At 32.0% G+C, this 23,263-nt stretch overlaps 1 protein-coding gene across 1 annotated transcript; it reads left to right on the top strand.

Moving 5' to 3' along the window:
• The first annotated feature begins 1,657 nt into the window (after positions 1-1,657).
• Positions 1,658-23,061, top strand: LOC148619425 (endothelin-converting enzyme 2-like). The gene is made up of 14 exons (XM_088579299.1): positions 1,658-2,230; positions 6,671-6,748; positions 8,076-8,193; positions 8,817-8,930; positions 10,010-10,164; positions 13,568-13,684; positions 14,933-15,067; positions 15,420-16,146; positions 18,292-18,411; positions 19,238-19,368; positions 20,203-20,268; positions 20,475-20,567; positions 21,594-21,682; positions 21,966-23,061. Exons 1-14 carry the CDS (start codon positions 1,820-1,822, stop codon positions 22,063-22,065), a joined length of 2,454 nt encoding a protein of 817 aa, XP_088435425.1. The 5' UTR covers positions 1,658-1,819; the 3' UTR covers positions 22,066-23,061.
• The last annotated feature ends 202 nt before the right edge of the window (positions 23,062-23,263 follow it).

The raw sequence follows: 23,263 nt of genomic DNA on the forward strand, positions 1-23,263 counted from the left end.
AGTTTAATCCATAGAAATAATACAGAAAACCAATTAGAGACAAGTGTCTGTACAGTTTCTCAATTTTCTTCTGAAATGTAAACACGTGTCCTACAGAAGGGTGACAACGCACACTACACACACACATTCTTTAGAAACATGTGTTATATTGGTATTTAAAATCTGTAGTACCTTTTAAAGTTTGAAATTGACATGATGCAGCATTATTTTACACATTTGAAATATTATGACATAATAATTTAAATTTAAATAATATCTAGTGGATATAATACAGACATGAGTATCCATATACTCCGTATATCATACACCCCGATGATAAAACACAGGCGATGATCAAACGTTTGCTTATATTTCAGTATTTAATTATTTTTCCATCTATATGTACATGTAGCTTCAATCAAAACAATGTTGAATTGATATATATCACTGACTGTACTGTGTTACATATCAGTTTAAATAATATGAGTTCTTCTTAGGCAGATTCTGCATGCCGTTATAACCCTCCCCCCCCCACCCCCCGTGATGTAACGTTACAGTCTATCTTAGCAAAATAACTTCAGTAACAACGTCTCATTGACAAACTTTTTTTTCAATTAGAACTTTGAATGTTGACTTGCTTGTATGCAATTTTTACGTTGATTCTTTTTTGTAGTGCCTGCATACTTTATCAACAATACGACACAGCAGCTCTGTTCACTTTTTTTTCATAACTTTCAGACAATGAACTAACGTTTTACTATAATTACAATGAATTTCCTGACCGTTGAATTCTGGAAGGAATTTTCATTGATTTCTACTTTAAAACATAATACGGATTAAAAAATAAAATCTTTCTGTTTTCCTACAGATATAGGAAACAATGTAAAAACAACTGCCTAAACCGATTTTTTATTACACATTGGAATTCTAAATGCATACAGTCTGAGAAAACAAAAACCATTGGTAGAATATCTTTATTGGGAGTCTGTTTCATTGATTAAACTTAGCCCAATCAACGCGGAAGCAGATGCAAAAGCCGGGCTTTAACAAGCTACTTTAATTGGTATTCACCTTTTATATCAATAGGACAAATAATACGAAGCAGAGTTTTCCTCTGTTCGCGCTGTAATTAGTGTTGTGTTTATCAATACGCAATAGAATTTATCTCTAACGGATTTTTCAGTCAAGTTTCACATTGGGCATGTTAATATCACCTGCTAACAAGCCAATCAATGCTAATGACTTTTTAAGTTATCAAAGAATTTGGATAAGTAAAGAGTTCTCAAACGGAGGGATTGATTTAACGAAATTTAAAAAGGCAGAGTGAGAATTCTCAGCATAATAGTAGTGTTTTGGAGGAAAACACTGTTATTATTGGTAAAAATAAACTTGTTTACGTCTCCGGTCAACCGGAACATTTGATCATTTCAAACATGGATATTTTTATAAATGGAGTACGTAAATGAATTGAAATTCTTTACACGTAAGACGTATTATTTTTTTTACATTTAATTAAGCAAATAAATAGGTATCTCCTGATTTAATGTGTAATGTGTCATATCATAGTCTTTGGTGTGAGATTTAATTCAATAGATTGATTCCAAGGCGTCCTGCCATTTAATAGGCACTAGATTCACCGTGTATGGATGCACCGTGACCCGGAACTCGATATCTGTTTAATAGATTATTGTCGTATCTTTATAATACTGAGGATAATTTTATCAAGACATTCAGGTGTAGTTCTAACTTCATGGCTGGACAACTATGTATAGGTATTACGGTAATATTCGATCATCATTCAGTTGACAGAATGACATTGTGATATGTAGAGGTGGTAAACATGCCGATAGCTTCCCCGGGTACAGAGAATGTGGTTTACACATTAGATAATGATGATGCAAGTAATTCTGGTTTGGAAGATGGACAAATTGTGTTCCGTGATCCCGAGTATATTTCATTGCAGGATAAAAACTGCAATGTTAAAACAAACGGAAACGGCAGGTTCCGTTCTATTTCGTTCGAATCCAGCTCTAACTGGGGACATAAGAATTCAATGCGAAGAAAATGTTGTTGCCTGTGGAATATAATAGTTATTATAGTTATTGTTACTTTAGCAACACTTTTAGCAATTACATACAAAGACTATAATTTATTGAAATCTTCACTGTCGAACAAGACGACGTCGGACAGGGCTCAGTTACTTACAGAGACAGTAACGACGGTTCCGACGACCCCTGCCAGCAGACGACAGGTAAGGAAATATCCAGCAGATTTCAGTTTCCTTCCCTAAATACGACCAGTGTTTGTCATTTATATGTTCATCATTTTTAAACATCAATTATGGTAATATGGTTTGGTCTTTTTAGCACTAAGGACTATTTTGTGAAAGAACATGGTTTTCCTGGGGGTAGAAGAGGGGATGTGTTCTTGTTTTTGTCTTGAAATAGTTACAAGCTCAGTTCCGACCTCCTGGTTTGTGTTTGTTTTGTTTAAGGACACGAGGAAAATGATTAAAAAAGATTAAATTATCGCATGTACATGTATCTAAAATTAACTCTTATTGGTTTCAAAAATAAGACTATAATTCTGCAAAATTATAAGTAATAAGTTTATTAAGAAAGTCGAAGTTAGTCACACAAACGGCCCTTTGACATGTTAAATTTATTCATATATATTTAAAAAACTAATTGAAAAGTTGAATAAGTCTCTTATAGAATTTGTAATGTTTGCATTCACTTCGTGTATTGCTTTTAGCGGAGAAATATGATATTTGTTATAAGCTTGAATATTTAATTTATCTCGCAATATTTAACGAAATTCGGTATTTTGTTTGCACTGTTTATTCAATAAGTGGAGTTCATACTTCATATCTTCCATTTGAATACACCAAATCAACATTCAAATTTGTAGACAAATCGATGGGAACGAGTGGAAAAAAATAAGTAATATCGCCTTATAAAATAGGGAACAAGAAAGAATTATTTTGAAATCTTTGTACAACCTACACTGAACTCCATACTAAAATGAAGTAGAGTAAGAAAAAAAAAGATAATTTTTAACCAGGAAGATTTTATACGACACAAATTGTCTTCTATACATGCATACATAAACTACGGGTGTACTTCATCGTTTTAATTTCTCATCCACGTACATGAATACATGTATCCGTTTTGTAACAAATTTGTGTAAAGTGTGTTTAAGTTAACTGCATTTATAACTTTATACATGTAGGTGTGATTTACAAACAGTTTAAAATCAACACATAAACAACCATTAGAAAGGATAGAAACTGTCGGTGAAGAGAAAATTTAATACACCTTTTTAAAGTACATAAATATGTTTGAAACGTAACTGTTCACCTCACCAGGAATTTTTTTTCACGCAGACAGTTATTTAAAGAAGTGACTGATTAAAATGTACTTAATACCGTTAAATATCTAAATTGCCATTTAATATTTCGCTTCATTACGTCCAATTCATAATAATCAAACTTTTAAGCTGATAGAAAGATAATCTCGACTGTTAACTATAATCTCGTGATGTTGGCGAGAAACGGATGACGAATTGACGGGCATACCGGTGTCAGTAGTGTCAATTAAGTGCCCATTCCATGCCAATTTTCTCAGTTAATAATGCAACACCAGAGATTATTAGGATAGAGGAGTGTAATTGTTATCAGTACCTTGTAATTAGGGCTGATTTGTTGGATGTGACAGATACTATTCACACTTAAGTTCGGGTGGAATTATTTCATTTCCATTTTACACTATGCCAATGGACAAAATGGACAAATGTGTTTTGTCGCTCGTATTCGCTAATTATGTTCATTGTTAAAATTTATTTATTCTAACCTCTAAATGATACAATTAAAAAGTTCCTTTTTAGATTAAGGCATCATGATCAACTCTGTCCAACATGTAATGATAATCTTTACAAACACAAAGCAATATTCTTTTATACAGTAATTTTACTGTATACCATACACGTATTCAATGCACATGCAATTCGAACTTTTTTTCAACTGGGAGATTTGTGGAACTTTTTACTTATAGAAGTGCAGTCTACTTAAAATAATTATACATGGGGCACGTTGTTAACTGAACATTTATTTCGTACATGTACATGGACATTTAACATAAGTTTTTCGTACCAGTCTATACTGAAAATACTCTTGGTATTTGCGAAGTCTTATAAATAAAAGAGTTTACAGTACTAATACATTTGTCCATTAATATCCATAGGCCAAACATGTATACAGATTATATTTTACCCCTAAGACAAACAATCTCACAAGCAGTACACATTAATGAGATGTAAGACTTCTATATTCTGATTGACAGATCGAACATTTAAAATGTGTAAAAAGACAAATTTGTGACAAATTGAACTGTCAGGTTATGTAATGTAATACTTAACCAATGAGGCTTTTGTCTACCACTTTTTTGTCAAACTGTCTAAATAAATACTCAATGATATCTTGCAACAATGTATAATTAATAGTCGAACTATAATTTCATCGCACAATGTCGGAATGGACCTGCGGGAATTCCGCTTTTCTCTTCCGCTAAAAACAAGAAATTGAACGCCATTAAGATCAAAGATTAATTGGTATCGAATAGCATTTTGTACATAGTAAAGCATGTTTATTTCGGATACAGAGTAATTATTTTTTAACAGAAATTGAATCCCACATCGGAAAAAATTAAGTAGCATTTTGTGTATTTGAGATATGGGTTACAGTCATGCTATGTTATAGCTTGGTTTTTACACTTTGTATATTTATGTTATTCAATAAATCAAGCTTTGAATAGATTATTATTTTTCTGTACCCTTGAAAATTCTTAATTTACTCCTTGTCGAAAACTATATTCCTACTTGTGACGTTCGACATTGAGGTTTAGCGTGAATTCCTTTGTCATTAGTTATATACGTTTACATTTATGTATTACACAGTTTTACATGTAGCCCTACATCACTGCATAAGCACATGGACATAATTTAAACTTTACTTCTCTGATGGATGCAGTATATGTAAGAGATGGGTGGATAATATAATTAAAACAATCGAGACCTCTTTCTAAATTATTTCAACATACAGCAGCTTCATAGTTAGTCGCATTGAAATTCGAATGAACTATATATTGACATATGACATCTAAATCTCGGGACCTTACAATAAAAAGCCACTCAATTCATTGGCCATTTGTACATGAGAATCCTACAAAGCACCCTATATACCGTTCATTCTTCCATAAAAATGTAAATAAAACATATATTATGTACTATAAGCAATAACGTGGTATAAAAAAGTCAATGTTGACACATTAAGACATTGTTCTCCAATATTGTTTTTTGTAATGTCAAGTTGTCATTGTCATCTTCCTTTGATCTGTATAACTGTTGATGTCAGAAAATAATTGAAAGACATGATACGTACAGGTTTTAAATGAACAATCAAAGTTTTTGTCTGTAACTCCGGTCAATGATTTATTTTGCGTATGCATTTTTCAGTAAGACAGTTAATGCCAAAATAATCTGTCCATAGTTTTTTTCAACATGAACAAAACGTACCGCATGCAATGATTGCTATCAAATCATTATTATTAATTTTTTAAATAAATGCCATGTTTTCTTCTAATGTATTTTTTTTTAAAAAGTCTCGAAGTCTGATTTAGAATGTAATTGAATGAAACTAAAAGCAACTTAAGTTGAAACTTATCATAACTGAAGTGAGTTTCTTTCATCTTTACATTTTCTTCAGTTTTGGCGTTTTTTTTTTTTGTTTTTTGTTTTTTGTTTTTTGTTTTTTTTGTTTGAAAGCCCTTGTAAACATTACATTTCTTGATACATGTAAACAGCAGAATTAAAACAAGGTACAATGGATGAATGAGTTTAATAATCTTGTCATAAACAGGTTCTTCGAAAGAAAAGTGGTTAATGGAGCATTGCTTGTAAATCATCACTTTGATTTTTTTTGTATCAATTATGAATAACTGTTCTTTTATTCCACAACTTTATTGATAATTCATTGGAACATCAAAGAGGTGAAGATGAATACTTTATATCTAACCTCAAGCGAAGAAGGTCGCTGAAGCATTCGTATTTCAAATAGTGAAACACGATTCAAATGAAACGATCGAACTCAAATACATTAAAATCTGTCTGAACACTGTTAAGACAAGTCTACTACAAATATGTTCTCTGAGATCATAACTACATGTATGTTATAAAAGTCCCTGGAGGACAGGTCATTACAAGATTACCATGCATAGTTTAAGTTGATATATTTTCTGAACTAATTCATTTTGTAGATGTTGCATCGTTAATAGCATATTGACCTGGTACATTCGAATTCTACTTTTATGTATGTGTAATCTTTCAAAGCCCTCTATTAGTATTTTTTTTTGGCATAATCAATTTTTTTTTACTGAGACCTTTAAAACCTACTCAATGGGCCACAGCAAATTACCACCTAGCTACAAAAAATCCTGTGTTTTCGAAAATTAGTTTTTTTTACCCCTGTTGTCTCTATTGCGGCAATTTATGTCAAACAACAGTATACCTCCCTCCAATTAACTTTTCTTGGGTTCCTTACAAAGAATAATTTGAGTAATTTCCAGGGGCAAATCGGCTCGTAATTGTATTAGGGCGACAGCTACTGGTAATGTGATTGATTACTATTTTGTTACAGATTTGTGAGACAACAGAATGCGTCCACCAAGCAGCTTCAATGCTATCGAGGATGAATACAAATATAAATCCATGCGAGGTACGTCTTAGTACAGTTGGCAATGTGATGTTTTCAAAAGGGATCTTTAACACTCGTCATATGTAAATAAAAAAAATATTAACATATTTAAAAAAGTGATGGTTAATTTACATCGATTTTAAGAGATCATTAAATGAACACACTTCTTGCATTAACATATAAATATATGTACACGTAGCAATCATTTATTTTTTTACATATTGTAATAAAGTAATTACCATATTGATAGTCAGTGTAATTTTTATTGTTAGATAAAGACCACCAAAAGCGTTTTACGGGGAAACACATTTAAATTGCTGGGACTTCCTATGATTTCAATGTACCGTTATAAAGAAATCTGGTGTACATGCAGGTCTTGCAAGGATTTTGTCCTTATTCATGTACATACATTTGCTTAGCATAGTGCATGCAAATTACTTGATCTCGAGACAATGAAATGATAGGCATTTTATAAATATTTCATGCAAACATACATGTTTACTGACTGGATCTCAATGTCGTTCTCATTCTATAACCCTTAAATTCTGGTCTTATTCTAGCATTGCTCTGTCTAATTCGAGTTAATCCATCAGTCCCGTGGGAAGGGAGATGTAATTAAACTTCATCTTTTATGTAAACAAATCGAACCTTGCTCTTAATTTTGAAATCTGAAACCAGCATTCTCTTCATTGTTGTCGCAATTTTCTATATTTCTGCTTCAGTTAACGTTCTCTAATGGGATTTTCTATAGTATGGCATCTTGAATGGCACTTGGAGGATTTGAGATAAATTAATTGTACTGAATCATTAGGTGTTGGTAATAGAGATGGAATACACAACCGGATCATAGTGGATTATGTGTTACCGATGTGTTAAGTTAATGTACAGAAGAGAACAGTTGGCATTCACTTTGTTAAACCAAACATAACCCTGTGGCGATCAAGCAAATGCCAATATATCCCATAATAAATAAACAAGTTTGTAGTATTTTTTATAAATACTGAAGCTGTTACTTTAAAAATAGAAATGCGTGGTATCTCTCATTTATTTTGGAATAAAATCGATGTTTGAAAATATTGTTCCTTTTCTTTTTTTGTAGTTATTAAGGTACAGAACATGTTATGTACATACTGAACTTTAATGATAACTATTGCCATCGTATTCTTTCAAATCCAACACCATGTATTTAAAGTAAATATGATGGAATGTATTGTTCATGTGTTTCATTGTAAAATTATATGCGTATGGTCGTTTTTATACTGAATACATTATAATTTTGTCAACGAATCACTACAGTAAACATAAAAATCAGTTTAAGGTCAGGCTCATCCTGAATATTTTGTTTCAGGATTTCTATGAATATGCATGTGGTGGTTTTAGCAACCAGCCGCATCTGTCATGGGGTAGCCAGAGGATCTTGGAGGTCCCAGATGTCCTGAGGGAAAAGTACAAGACACAGTTAGAAGGTAAGCAAAGAAATGATATAATTTTTTTAAAAAAAGTACGAAAGCCATTGTTGCAGATTTAAGATTCCATGGCAAGTAATTAGGACTTTAGTTCACCTAATGCAGCAGATAGTGTGAAGGTTTTTTTTTGCATTTATTTGTCTCCAATGATTTGATTCTTGGGAACAGACAGTTTTGCTAAAATTTTAATTTTATTATAAACAGGTACAACCCAACTAATGCTAGTAAAATGATGCCTAAGCAACTTTCACACTTTTTAACAGTTGTTTGCATATACATGTATCCGACCACAGCTTAGGTTTTGACTAGCACGTTGTGCTTAGTTCATATGCTCATTGTTCAAGTTTGTCCATAAGTACATGTATGCCGAATATACCCCTCCCTACCCTTCCTACGGTTTTTTTCAACAATGAGCTCTTCTTGGGACAGGTTATGTTTTTGACAGGAACATGCCAATGTTTTCTACTCGAAATTGCTCTTATTCAGGCATATCTGTAGACATAACAAGCTTTTTTTATTGAAATCTTTACGATTCTATTTTCGGTACCATAACACCAACATCAATGCAACTAATCAAAGAATCAAATTCAACTAATCAATTTTAAATTTGTTTTTAAATGTAGATTCATTGTCAGCACCAGTACTGGCATCAGACCCGGTGGAGAAAAGAACAGTGAAGACTTTCTATAGAGATTGTAATAACAAGAAGGAGAATCTCTTGGCTGTTAGAGAAAAAAGTAAGTCTAATGTTTACATCTTAGTCATGAATTATACAAGTATGTTCTCTAAGTGACTATGTAAAGGCGTCGTAATAAATTATAGATGCAGATTCGTGAATCATTGCAAACAAGTCAAAACAAGAACAAACACATCAAAAATAACACACACACATACACACACAAACAAACACAAAAAAACATACACACAAAACTCTTTCTCTACCGGTGCACCTGGTCCATGCTCCCAGTTTTTAGTGGAGTCAGAGTTGTTCATTTACTTTTGTTACTTTGTATGTATTATTTTAGTTACTTTATGTTCTTTGTCGTGTTTATCTGTTTTCCATGTCTGGTCTTTGTCCCTGGATTACATTCTTTTGATTTCCGCTAGAATCATGGTTCCCTTGATTACTTTTTCCCAAAATAGATATATATATATGATACTGATTCACTGATTTGGCATACAATAGGTAGTCGTTACAAGATATTAACATCGATAACATATAGAACACCTACAATGGACGATTTCGCTTTATTGCACATAATCAAATTTATCAGATTTTTATGTGTAGAAACCTAATCTATTACCAAGGAAAAAAGCCTTAAATTTATTGTAGAATTACCACAATTCTTTGTCTTTGTATTATCTCATTAGAGACACTGTCGGGATAAATGTCATTGGTTATTAATCTTGCCAAACACGGCTGAGAAAGACCATTTTTCTCTTTGACAGAAACATTAACCCGGGGTTCTCTTTGAATTTCAATGTCAATGAGAATCCGATATTTATTCCATGAAAAGGGGCAAGTAAACTATTTGTTATCCTTTTCTGACATAATACATCAACTTTCAATTTGTCCAGTCTTATTTATCGACAAAAGAAGAAATATCATAAAGAATATATTTATTCCTATTTAACAAATTTCCCTATTTTGCCTATTTTTCACCACGGACAAATACCAGTAATTGCTATACTGTAGAAGTATTGTCAGGCATAACGAATATCTACGCAACAGAACAGTCAGATTTTGCTTAAATAATTCACACAAATCACCCTCACAAATTGTGTTTATAGTTGTTTTCTCGTTGTTCTTTTCCAGTGAGGAATCTACTTGTCAGCTTGAAGTCCAATAATGGAATAAACATGAAAAACGACACCAAAAATTATATTACAAGACTTCTGGCCACTGTGATGAAGAAATATGGTGCGACGCCTTTCTTTACAGTAATTGTCAAGAAAAACGGCGAAATTACGGTGAGTCAGCGACTTTGTTTCTTCACTATTTGAATCACAATAGAATAAAAAAATATACAGAGCGTTATGTCCAAAATCAATGAGGCACCCTCCCAAAAGGTCATACACACGATGGCAGCGTCTTGCATTCAACATGAAGTTTGATTCGCACTAAACGGCAAGGTCTTATCGGCGCTTATAAGAAAGTTTACAAATGTAAATCAATGCGAAAAAAGGAACGGGAAACAACAATGAAGAATGTTCCGGACGTCGGTCAGCGAATTATAAAACTCTCTGGCATGTCTAGTGACGCAGTAATCAAATAATAAGTTACAAAAGATAACGATTGTATAAACTCTATGCAGTTAATTTTCATTAAATAGTCTCGATTTAATCAAATATGTTACAATGCATAAGACGATGACATTTGGAGATAAGCAGTTTAAAACGAATTTCAAAAAAACATCAACAAAATTGATTTTTGTTTCGTATTCTGAATTGAGCAGTCAATAAATGGAAATTACTGTTAGGTCATTTTTTTACATGACATCCTTCCGGAGATGATATTCCTGTTAATGTTTTATTTATTCAATTAAAAAGGAATTTTAAGTGCAAGCAAATTGATGTTGTGATAAATTGAGATTCCATTTAATAAAGAAATCGATTTATATTTTGCTTAACACAACAACAGTTCAGAATGATTTGAAAATAGAGACTGGGAATTAAAAGATCTTTTTGTCCTGCTGTAATAATATTTAATTTGCTTCTTGCATAAAGATCGTTAACCAAAACGCCAGACTGATCTGCTGCTTTAATACTTCCAGTTTTATAGGTTATTTTCTCAGGATTTGTTATTTACAAGAAGTCAAATATGCGGAAAATATTGTACCGATATTCATTACTGTAAGTCCGTTTGTACAACTAAATCCTCGAATGCTAAAAAAATCGTGAGGAAACCGTGTATTAATTGTACGCGACAATATTAAGGATTCTAGTTGTTATAATGATGAAATCACGTGATTGCTTACGATCAGAGTTAGCATTTCTAGTATTTCTATTTCACCTTACATGTAACTTTAATACTTCCGGACCGTTATGAAATATTTTTAAACTAAACAGCACAGAAATTCCTCTTCTAACGTGGCTTCTTCGTTAGAATTAATATTATTCATAAACTCTAGACATACATATTTATTACCGTTAACATTAATAAACGAAACCTAATTGTATTTGTCTACGGTAAACAATCCTATGCTCTGCTCTGTTCTTTTCCAAGCAAAAAAAAGATTCAAATAAAACATAGGCGGAAGTGCATATCGAGCACGACATTTGATATTTATGTATGGAATATCTTTTGAATTATTGATATCGGAAGCCCTTCGCTCCCCCCCTTTTTTTTATTAATAACACTGATATGTATATGAGCATTAGTCGAACCATACCGGAGATAGCATACAGTAAGTCGACCATTAACAAATACACTAGATTTAGAATCAGCAATAATTACAATTATGCACCTCAGTTGTTAAAATGTTGTACAGATTTACATACGAATGTCTCATTGAACATTAATTGAATTTACAATCTGTTTGGATCAAGTGTAGACTTTGTGGCCTAGTTTTGTACATCTTACATTTTGTATAGCAATACATGTTATAAGTAACACATTGAAATCTTCAAAGATTTCGTTTCGAGACGGTCACTTGTATTCCTTGTTACTTACATTTAATTGTAATGTAAGCTATAGTCATAGAAGTCTATGACTATATAAAAAGGAAATAATTTTAAAGGCTCGTGGTTAACCCATCTCAATTGTAGATTGAGAAGTTAAGAACGGGTTTCCCAGATATACAATTGATAATGTTTTATTTATCCAATTAAGTGTGAGTTTTAAGTGCATGCAAATTGATGCCGTGATAAATTGAGATTCCATTTAATAAAACCATCGATTAGGTGACGATTTACATTTGTATAATTTAACATCGGGTCAAAATGAATTGCAAATTGATTTCAAGATTTTCTGTGTTTGATGTCTTTTTTTTGTAAATGAAGCATGACAAATAATGAGAAAAATGAACCAAGAAGTACACGCACATTTAACTCAAGATCACAATCAGTCGCCGCTGTAGATTTATATATTAAGGATGATAATGAATAGAACCATTATGAGGGAATTTAATTTCTTAAGTGTGACAATTTAGTTCAGAGCGCATGAAAATTGAAAGAGGAAATTAAGTTCAGTTATAAATCAGATGAAAAGAACTTTGTGCACACATGAACGGTGTTGTGCGTTACTTTGACATGCTTCCAATATCCGCTGTATTACTTGTGTACATGTAAATATGTTCGGGTCAATCAGGAGATTTCCCAGTTGTATACTTTCCATGCATAACCAATAGGTAAATTTGCTATAGGCTATTTTATTTTTTTATCAGACTGCACAAAGTGAAGTTGAAACATTATCTGTACGTGTTCGTTCAAATGTATAAGAGTTTTACAACCTTTTACCATGTACATGTAGTTCGACTTCATTATGTAAATTGGGGATTTATAGTGATTTGGGTTTCCGTCCGTCATTCGTTCCTTCCGTCAGTACTTCGTCTTTCCTTCGTTACATAGGGGGGGCATCTCTTATCCGTTACTCCTCCTATATCATTGAAAGGCATTACATGAACTTTTCACAGAATCTTTATTACATGTTCCCAATCTTCACTTTTGATCCGAATCAGTTGGGGGTTTCATAAAACAAAGCATGGACGTAGTCACTAGTGAATATGGAGATATTTGGGACCCATCCTTTATCTTTTACTTCTCGTATTATACCACTGAATGGAATTAAATGAAACTTTAATATAACCTTTATTACATGTTTGGTATTTGCGCCTCCTATTTTAGATTTTGACCAGAATCAATTTTAGGTTTCACATGGCAGACCATGGACCTTGTAATTTGTGAATATGGGATATGGGGGACCTATCTCTCATCCGTGAAATGGCTCCACTTATACCACTAAATGGAATTAAATGAAATTTTCACAAAATATCTTTATTCGTGTTCCATTGTGTACTTCTTCTTCAAGATTTTGATCCAAATCAAAATGGGGATCAAAAGGTGGATGTTATCTAAGAGGGGATTGGGTGGTAAAAAGTAAGTGAGTATTGCTCACAGTTTTTCTAAAAACAACACTTGTATGACAAATTGGATGGATTGATCAAGATAAAAGTGTGATAAAAATAAAGCAAAAGTCAACATATCACTCATTTAGACCAGTTAAATCATAAAATGATATCTTCATTTCATATATGCTAACAAGGAAAAAATATGGTAAGCCCAAATACATTGTAATAAAGCAAACAAGTCATTAAAAAAAACGACTTTTAAAATCTTTTAATATTATCTTCGACATATTTCATATCTTTTTCAGATAACAAATAGATATTCAAACGACTTTATAAAGGAGTTATATGGCCATGGAATTGAGATTCCGAGTTTTCGTCATCTGATGCCAGCAGACTTTAACTTCAGATACCCTCCAGATCAGGTTAGTTATACACATTCTACGTCTAAATTCAGGTTTGGCTTAGTTTCCTGCACCGAAGTACATATTCGACAAGGCTATGCACGCAATATAAACTGGGGAATTAGAAGTACATAAATGTAGGAACTGTTGTAACTTCTGGGTAAATTAGTGGGCTGCAAAGTTGAACTGGTTACAGCTGATCTATATACTTGATAAAAAAACATGTTGATTCCTTTTATTTCACGTCCAATTTTATCATATGTCTGACAACGAAGTGCATTTATATACATGTATCTATTGAATGGATTTATACATGTAAAACAAACATCGCCAGTTTAATTTGTATTGATCAGTATGAACACACGACATTGAAATTGACCTAGGCATACAGGTTAAAAAGTTCTTATTAATCTCTACGAAAACATTCTTCGTTTTATTTATTGGCTCAAACCACTCGCCTGAGTTTACAGCTAGAACAGTCTATATCAAACGAGTAACTTGTACACACTAGACGCAATCAAATATTCCGCTTTTCTGTTACCATTTATCATTTCTCAAGAAGCAAAAGGTAAATAGATGTGTAATGTACCATGTGAAGAAAATGTGATTTATAACATACGGCCATACTAGGAGATTAAACAGCTAAGGATCGAAATACAGTATATAATTGGGATTATAAAATATTTTGATTTGTCAGAACAATGTATGATGGTTTTAATATTTTACTGATGATATACATGAAAATTGTTCTGATTAAATCAGGTATAGATAAAACAACGATGACAGTATTCAGACTTAATGTTACAATGTATCGGTACAAAGTCTGTGTCAACAGTACACCAAAATAGATCAATAGAAACTTAACTTGAGCCCTTAAAGTGAGATTAAGCATGCATCATTATGTACATTTGATAGGAAGCACTGTAAGCATGTAATTAACATATTGTCCAATGAGTTACTGCTGGCACATTATCATTTTGTCAACAAAAGTGAGATGAAGACGGGTACCAGTATCAGGCTGTATCCACGGATGTACCCGAGGGGATTCTGTTCCTTCGTTGTGAAAAACCCGTTAAAAGCTTCTACATGTAGGTGAAAAAGAAAGAAACTTTGTGAGATTCATAAAGTCAAAGATTTTTGTTCACAATTAACATGCAAGTTGTCATCGACTACAAGATGTCAAAATGTTAAAAACTAATTCTTCTACTATTACAAAATCTGAAATGATAAGCAATTACCTGAAAATTGATATCAATATTTTATATTTAGGTGCTAATGGCATACGAAAGCTACCTCAAAGAGTCCTTACAGTCGATGTTTGGTAATGGTACATCCTACCCCGAGGTTAATGGCTTGATCCACTCCACTATAGATGTGTTTGAATTTGAAATGTCACTAAATAGGGTAAGGTTGGAATGCATGACTAATATATCTTTAACATACACGAATATGCATGGATATGCAAGTGCTTGGAAATCATTGTATATTGTAATTCTTCTAACACAAAATGGTAAGTAATTATAAAGACATTTCACTTACATTAGAGGTAATAAAAATCAAATAAAAGTAATCTCACCAAAACATGAACAATATATTGTGTAGATAAAAGAACAAGATTATACCAAAACAAAACTGTGTAAATGATCAAGCAATTTAACTATATACCTATAGTTACGTGTAACAATATAAAACTTAAAACTACATGTAAACTCAGTGATTATGTTTTGAAATGTGTTTTTTTTTCCTGATCATTTAGGTTTGGTACTCTGATGGTGGAGTGAACTACTCTGAAGAAATTTCCTATTGTAAAAACAGGATGAGTTTATCCACGTTACAAAACACTTATCCTGGATTCAATATAGACTGGAAAGTATTTTTCTCAATTCTCCTTGATAGGCAAGTGGATGAGAACTTGGAACTATGTCATGCAGACGTAGTGTCCGATATTGCATCTGTGATTTCTGAGGCCACAGTAGAATTGGTCACAAATTATATTTTAACACATACATTCATCAATACAGATTTGTACAAATATGTGTATAGAAACTTTCCAAAATTTGCAAAGTCTACAAGTCTTTATAAGAGTGGTGACATTCAGCTGGACAGTTCCTACTGCATATCATTCTTATCTAAGCATTTCCCATTAACGTCAATTTTCAAATCGAACCAAAGCTCCTACCTTGAGAGTCTCGCGAGAGGTCTTTTTGCCAGTATTAAACAATCATTGGTGCAAACGATACATGACTTGTACTGGATCCCTGAGACCCAAAGGAATGACATTATTTCCCACACACAACGTGTGAATCTCTCTTTTGGTTGGAATACCAATCACAATCATGATTATGCTTACATTTCTGGTGATTATCAGCAAAATATGGTTGGTACAATAGAAGAAAATCATAAAAATGCGATGAAAGGAATTCATATCGTTTCGCCTTTTGATCAGACTGTTGCATCATACGATTCCTGGAACAGAGAGATAGGTAAGAATAAAGGGAAAAAATGCGAGCATTTTATATTAAGTATGTATTGTTAAGTGCTGTTTTGTCATTTTAAATGTCCAAAATAAAATTTCAGTTTGACCAGCATCTACTACAACTTAATGTTTCCATATGCAGAATGCAAATTTGGAAATGTTAAAAAAACAACAACAAAAACCAAGAAAAAAAAAACACTCGCATTACAACCTCGTTAAATAATATAAATTTTATTTTTGTTTTCTGCAATTTGGAGAAATTCGAATTACATGTACAATTCTAGTAACTGTTCAATACACATGTAGTTGGCACTTATAGATTTGGACTTAATCCCCCCACACATTACATACACCACCTATTCATTGAGATGTTGTCATTAGTGTGTCTTTGTGTCGTAATATCATTTTTAAAATTTAATTTTGAAGAGTAATCATCGTTCTAGTACCATAGATTTCATAACTTTTTTCGGAGTATTTCATAGCTTACTAAAAGGTGTCTTTACAATTGTTGAATACCTATTGGTGATCTCAGCATTTTGAAGTTTTGGTGGGAAAATCAGTCACCATGGCAACAGCGACTTTCACATGGTCCTAAGAAACAAATGTTATCCAAAATAAAATAGAGAAAAAATTCTAGAGGGGAAATTGGATTGCCATGTTTATGGCAACTTTCAAATCTTCTTGAAATATCAAAATTTAAACTCAGTATGTCATTTCACCCAAAATACCAAATTTCATCCAAATCGGAGCATTTTTAAATTTTGGCGGGAAAATTGGTTGCCATGACAACGGGCGACATATCATTTCTTTTATTTTTGGATAGAATCTTTTTTTACATAACAAGCTGTATTACAGTACCAAATATTAAGTTCCTAGGCATCTAGGATTCTGATATATTACAATGCCTATATTTTAACCATTATTTGGCAGCCATTTTAAAAAGGCCGTCTTTTCGGGAGTTTTAAAAACTTAAAGTACAATTTCAGATGGAACCGGATATGTATGCAAAGTTTTGTAAGAGTTGGCCGTACGATTTCTGAGAATTTTTTCCGGAAAAGTTCATTGATAGGAAGATGGAAGATGACGGAATAATAATAATAATAATAATAATAAACGGAGTAAAAACAATAAGTCACCGATACTTCGTGGCCAATGACTTATATTATATATAATAATCCAACATCATCTGTATGTTTTATTTTTGACGCCTTATATTCATACACCGTGTTTCAGAACGGCATTCATATACCAAACGTGTACTTAGTGAACAATTATCAGTCTTTTTTAGCTTATCTTTGTCATTTTAGTATGGCATACCATTAGAAATAATTTTATTACTGTAATTAGCAGAAACACACCTGCGAATCAAAGAAAGAATTACTCAAATCAATACGTTCATACTAATTAATATTGATAGTTCTGTAATTTCCAATATCACCGTATTTCTTCTCAAGAATTTTTTATACAAGTCGTTATTGTCAATCTACTCAGTCAAATTATTTGATGTCGACAGAAAATTATTCATGATAAGAAATCCAACATGTATTATAAACAGTAACGTTTTTTTCTTATAGTTACCAGGAATAACGTGTTATATACACTATACTGTTTATTTTGGATTCATATGATATTGTTATCCTGAAAACTTATCGAAAATACCCAGATGCCAACATGTTATTCTATGCTCATTTACATAATCGATGTACGTAGGCCTTGGCATGTAGAAAAATGTTCATTTTCAACTTGACACATCTTCTAAAATTATAAATTATAAACGTCATGCTAAATTATTTGAATAAAATAATTCAGAATTCATTCACAGCTTTACCTAAATAAAGAACACATTCATTTTCTCCAAAATTATGCTGGAGCCTAGTAAGTTGCTTATCGGTTTTAATGGGTTTAAATTTCATTGTTATGTAGTTTATATTATTGAATTCTTTGGGTTTTTATATTTAGTTTTCGAACATTGTCTGGGAAGTTTATTTCAGTGATTCCACCGAGACTAAATGTACAAATGGACCATATACTAGAATAAATGTTTGATTACGTACATATCGGTGGTAGATTTTAATCTGAATGTTCTACATACAATAAATATCTTTCAGTGACTGTTTTATCATGGTTTATTTTCATTGTAACATTATTTCAGAAATGTCATCGCTAAGTTTGCTGGCGCCTGTGTTTTATAACAGTTCATCCGAGTCTATTGTAATCGGTACTATTGGAGGGATGCTGGCACAGTCCTTTGCTGAAGTATTTAGTCTACATGGTATGCAAAACACTTTATATTTATAAGACTACTACAATACTTGATAAGGGTTGAAATTCTTAAGTACCAGTCCATATAAGATTCAGACACAGCCTATGGTAGAGGTGATTAATGGTGTAAACAAATCCAACCAACATACGATACTTTTTGGGTCTGTATCTTATAATTTTATGTAGCAATTAATAACTCTTTCTGTCTTCAGCTCTGTATTTTTGAGAAAATTGTACATTCACCTTCTACTCAAATCAACGAAATCAAACCTAGTCAGGAACATTTTTTTATTATAATCTTGCAAAGTGGCAATTTCATACACAATCTATATAATTTTTATCCCGGAAGTACAAGAACCTATGACGAACTAAGACTAGTTATATTGTCTGTAACTGTTTGTGAATTAAAAATAAATTTTTAAAGTACATTTCGTAGGTTTGTGTCATGCATTAATCATATGCCTGATTTTAATCTGATTTTAATAAAGACTGGTACTTGAATTAAAACAATACAACATCCGTCGGTCAATCGAGTTACTTCTATCTTATCTCCCTGATATATGTTTCCAAATTAAAAAAAAAAGCTATGTTGAAATCTAAAGTACAATATGATAATTTTAAAATCTTGTTTAATCAGAAAGTATAGTATGGATCTTCTTTAAAAACATTCTGTTCTTTTATCAATATTCAAACACAGGTTTAATCCAACACAACCATCATTACTGGAATAACCTCACATTTATATAGGTAAAGGCAATTTCAGTTACTAAATTTAAAATCGTGATATTGATACGCGTGAAAAATTTCTGTTGATGTCATATTTTGATATGTTGCAGCACTTCTCTCCCATTTCCTGAGTGGGACATTAGACACATCAGTGCTTTACACGCTAGCTAATCATCATCAATGTTTGATAGAGTTTTACAATGCATACCATTATACTAATGAGAAAGGTGAAAAAGTTCATGTAAGTACTTATATACAGTGTTAGGTAAATGGTAGTTTTAATATCAAATGAACTCTGGACGTATGAGGTCTTTACAACAGTAATAGAATATAGACCAATTAGTGTGTGTTATAAGCTACTATTACAAGTCTTACTTGTTGTCTTATGTACATTGATAAGTAATATGTATTGTACACGTATGATTAATATTGCATCATACCGATTTAGTTCTTTTCAATGCCATCGACAGAAATAATGAAAGTGGATAGGGTGAATACATGTACGTCACAGACAAATACTTCACCGGGATGAAAAATATCAGCTCTAGGCTACCTATGTATCTTCATTGAACGACAAGCATACCTACTTAGAAATCATGCAATTCAGTCACGTCTATCAAATATAACATGATTGTTTTATTTACTGTTGTGTTTTATTTACTGTTGGTCAGAAATCACCATTGAAAGATATATGAAAGGCCGTAGATGACCTTTCAAATATAGAATTGGACTTCGATACCACGCATATGTAGAATTCGTACCACAGAATGAAATTTTGATAATGAACTTTATAATTTGTTGCGTTTGTTGTCACAATTTGCTCAAAATCCTTTGTACAAACTTTCAAGTAATTAAAATTTTCTGTGATGCACGCACTATAACAAATGAAAACCAGTTGAACTAATTAAATCGTTGGTTGTAGCAGGTTAAATTCGTCATTATTGTTCTTTATCAGATTTTTTTTATTTGCGACCGCGGTTTCCATTTTGTATCCAGTTTGTAAATGTTCTAAATAACCGATATGATTATGTATATATGTCATGTGTATCTGTATTATGTTAATCTTCATTTGTAGGTTCGTGGAGATTTGACCAAAAGCAGTAATTTTAGAGACCTGTTATCAATCCACCTTGCACTTAAAGTAAGTTTGCTGTTAAAGTAGAATTAAAAGCTATTTACTAATGAAAAAACCAAGAATGCATATGTGCATATGTGCATCTGTGCATTGTTTGCTGAATTCCTTTCCCTTTTAGTATGGCCCGGACTTGACTATGTAACTATATTAATAATTTGCATTTTACCACGTTAAAGTTATTATAAGATTTATGAATCTTGATTTTATTTCAGACATTTGAGAACAGTCTTCCACTAGAAAAGGTTCCAGATTTACCTGGTGTGAATTATACGGATTCTCAGACATTCCTCATTTCATATGCACAGGTAATATAATACATTTGTGATATCGGTTATAAATATCAAAGTGCAATGAATGGAAAAGAGACGGTTTTCATGAGACTAGGATCGACAAAAAAATACCGAAGCATTAGCAGTGGGATGATTCTAATACGTCAAAATCCCATAAAACTGCTTACACGTGAACACATGAAACAAATACTGTCTGCATACAAAATGTAGCGAACCGAATAAAATAGATTACATCTAAAAACTGAAAATAGTCTAGTCATTAATATGAAATATGACTGTTACTTAACGACATGCACATTGAATTATGTTTACCCATTTTCATTGTAGGCTATTTCTTAAAATAATTAATATATTTTCTACCCGTGATGGTTAATAATACTCATTTGTCAGTGTATAATCCCAATCTAATCAGTATATGCCCTTTTCGCGCGTTATGTTTGGTTGTTTACCTTTTACGACTTCAGCGATGACAGTGTTTACAACAATGTAAATTCCATGTACATGTCGTAAAAGACATGTCTATAATCGCTTCGACAAAAGATAAAGCCGTTTACAGGCTTAAAACGGTAGTATCTGCTTTATTCCGTTCATTTTCGCATTGTATATCCAAAACAACAATTTTGGAAAGAATGCAGTTATCAGTCCGTAAATACTTTGGATATTGAAATTGACAACCATGTCACGATGTCGATTGAATGTCGCGATTTGTAATGTAAATTTCGGATGTAAATTTCACTGAAAAATAAAGTTTTGCGCATGCGCATTAAAAATAAAAAAACCTATTAATTTATTTCATGTAGAATGTGTAAAATCGGTACACTAAAGTCGGAACTTTTATTTGTTTTGTGAGCGAATGGTCCGATTTTACACATCGATAAATTAAAAAAAAAACAAAACAAAAAAAACAAAAAAAAAAAATCCTATAATAGCTTTATTTACCCTCGATACTTTAAAAAAAGTACATAAAGTACAAAATTTTCAAAATGTACATAATAGTAAACGCAAAAAGGAAATACAAAGAACCCACATTTATTGTTACAGCTTTATTGTGAGAAAGTAACTCCGGAAGGTACACAGCAATACTACATCAACAACGAAGATAGCAAAAATCCCATGCCTTACGAATTCAGGTAATGAATATTTTAACATCATTTTTCGTATGTATATAGAATAAACATTCCTTACAGAAATGTAGAAAATATTAAAAGATACAAAAGATAAAAAAAATGGCATTAACTAGCGTACAGTTTATTTTTTTCAAATCTAGATGTTAACAGGAACTCACAAGCTATGTTCAATGAATTCATATGGAGTTTAACGAATATACTCAATCTGATAATGACATGATTGTTTAAAAATATTTTGATTTCTCAAAATAATTATGTTTAAGGTGAATTATTTTCATACTTTCAGAATTAAAGGCATGATGGCTAATACTAGACAGTTTTCAGATGCATTCAATTGTCCGACGAACACTAAAATGAATCCAATAAAACGGTGTACAATCTTCTAAAAAGCCGAATTTGCGTATAATGTTGTTCCTGCTGACTGTTCGAACTTCCGGGTTGTTTCTAAAACTTGAATTAGACCGGACCGGACCAAAGCGAAAACGAACGCAAGGAAGGCAGTGCCATATTATTGCCGTAAAACAGATTCCTTGATTCGAGAATTTATATTTGACTTAATGGGAAAAGTGTTGTAGAATTTCATTGAGTAAATTGGTGAATGCTTACTGTAACTTGTAATAGATGGGATCTGTCAAATATTAAAACATTCCACGGATCATTATCATATAGAACTGATTTCTTTAACTTATTTATTTTATTTTGTTTACAGGTTGACATCGATCTCTACATTCTATATGTCCTTATATGGTAGTTTGTTATCTCAAATGTTACAGGACTTTTTAGGTTTTACAGTTGCAAAAACACATTAAATGTTTTACCTCAATCTAAACCAATGCATCTGAATGAGAGATTTTCTTGAAATAAAAATTAACAGGTAAATGAATTTAATAGAGTTTTAATGTAACAAATTGGAGTATTGTAAACAGGGTGAAAAATTTGCCGCCATAGGTTGACTAGTTTTAAAGTCATGGTGTAACATCTTATATATGACAAATATCTCCATTTTAACAGCACTAAAGGTGCTTTCTGATTGGTCATTTATTATAGGAAAATGACGATGATGTGATATCGAATTCAAGAGTGGCTGGGTTATTCTGTAGTGTGGAATGAATATTATTTTAGAAACACATATATTATTATGATCTCTTTTCATGCACGCGTTTGAATTTTCTATGGGTATGAAAGTCTTTTTTGTTAACATTTATGCAGGACAATGTTTAGTGGTATGTTTGCAAACATGAATGAAGTACGAGGTGATTACAAAATGAAGAAGAGAGCATATGGGGCGTAGTGAATGTATCAGTATTATTTTCATAGAAGATGCATTGCAATGGCGAATTTGTAATGTCTTGTTATATTGTTTAATAAATTTTATATTGACATGGTTATGTTTATTTCTTGCTAATTACATAATGGTAGAAGAGACAGTATGCATCTTGATATTAAAAAATCCGGATGATTATTTCCTATACGTTGAAACGCGTAATTAAAAGTGTGATATTATTATTTGATCATTTAAATTATAAACTTATCATGGTATTTTACATTTAATTCTTAAAATGCGCCAATATTCGTACATGCTCG

Source organism: Perna viridis, chromosome 4 (genome assembly GCF_037379345.1).
Source record: "Perna viridis isolate PV_CMFRI_1.1 ecotype Kerala chromosome 4, ASM3737934v1, whole genome shotgun sequence".
Taxonomy (NCBI): domain Eukaryota; kingdom Metazoa; phylum Mollusca; class Bivalvia; order Mytilida; family Mytilidae; genus Perna; species Perna viridis.

What these genes read in the sequence shown, in the direction of transcription:
- LOC148619425 (XM_088579299.1), top strand. Translation starts at nt 1,820, where the DNA reads ATGCCGATAGCTTCCCCGGGTACAGAGAATGTGGTTTACACATTAGAT. An exon ending in TGAAGTATTTAGTCTACATG is followed by an intron (nt 18,412 to 19,237) that starts GTATGCAAAACA and finishes GATATGTTGCAG; the next exon opens with CACTTCTCTCCCATTTCCTG. An exon ending in CAATCCACCTTGCACTTAAA is followed by an intron (nt 20,269 to 20,474) that starts GTAAGTTTGCTG and finishes ATTTTATTTCAG; the next exon opens with ACATTTGAGAACAGTCTTCC.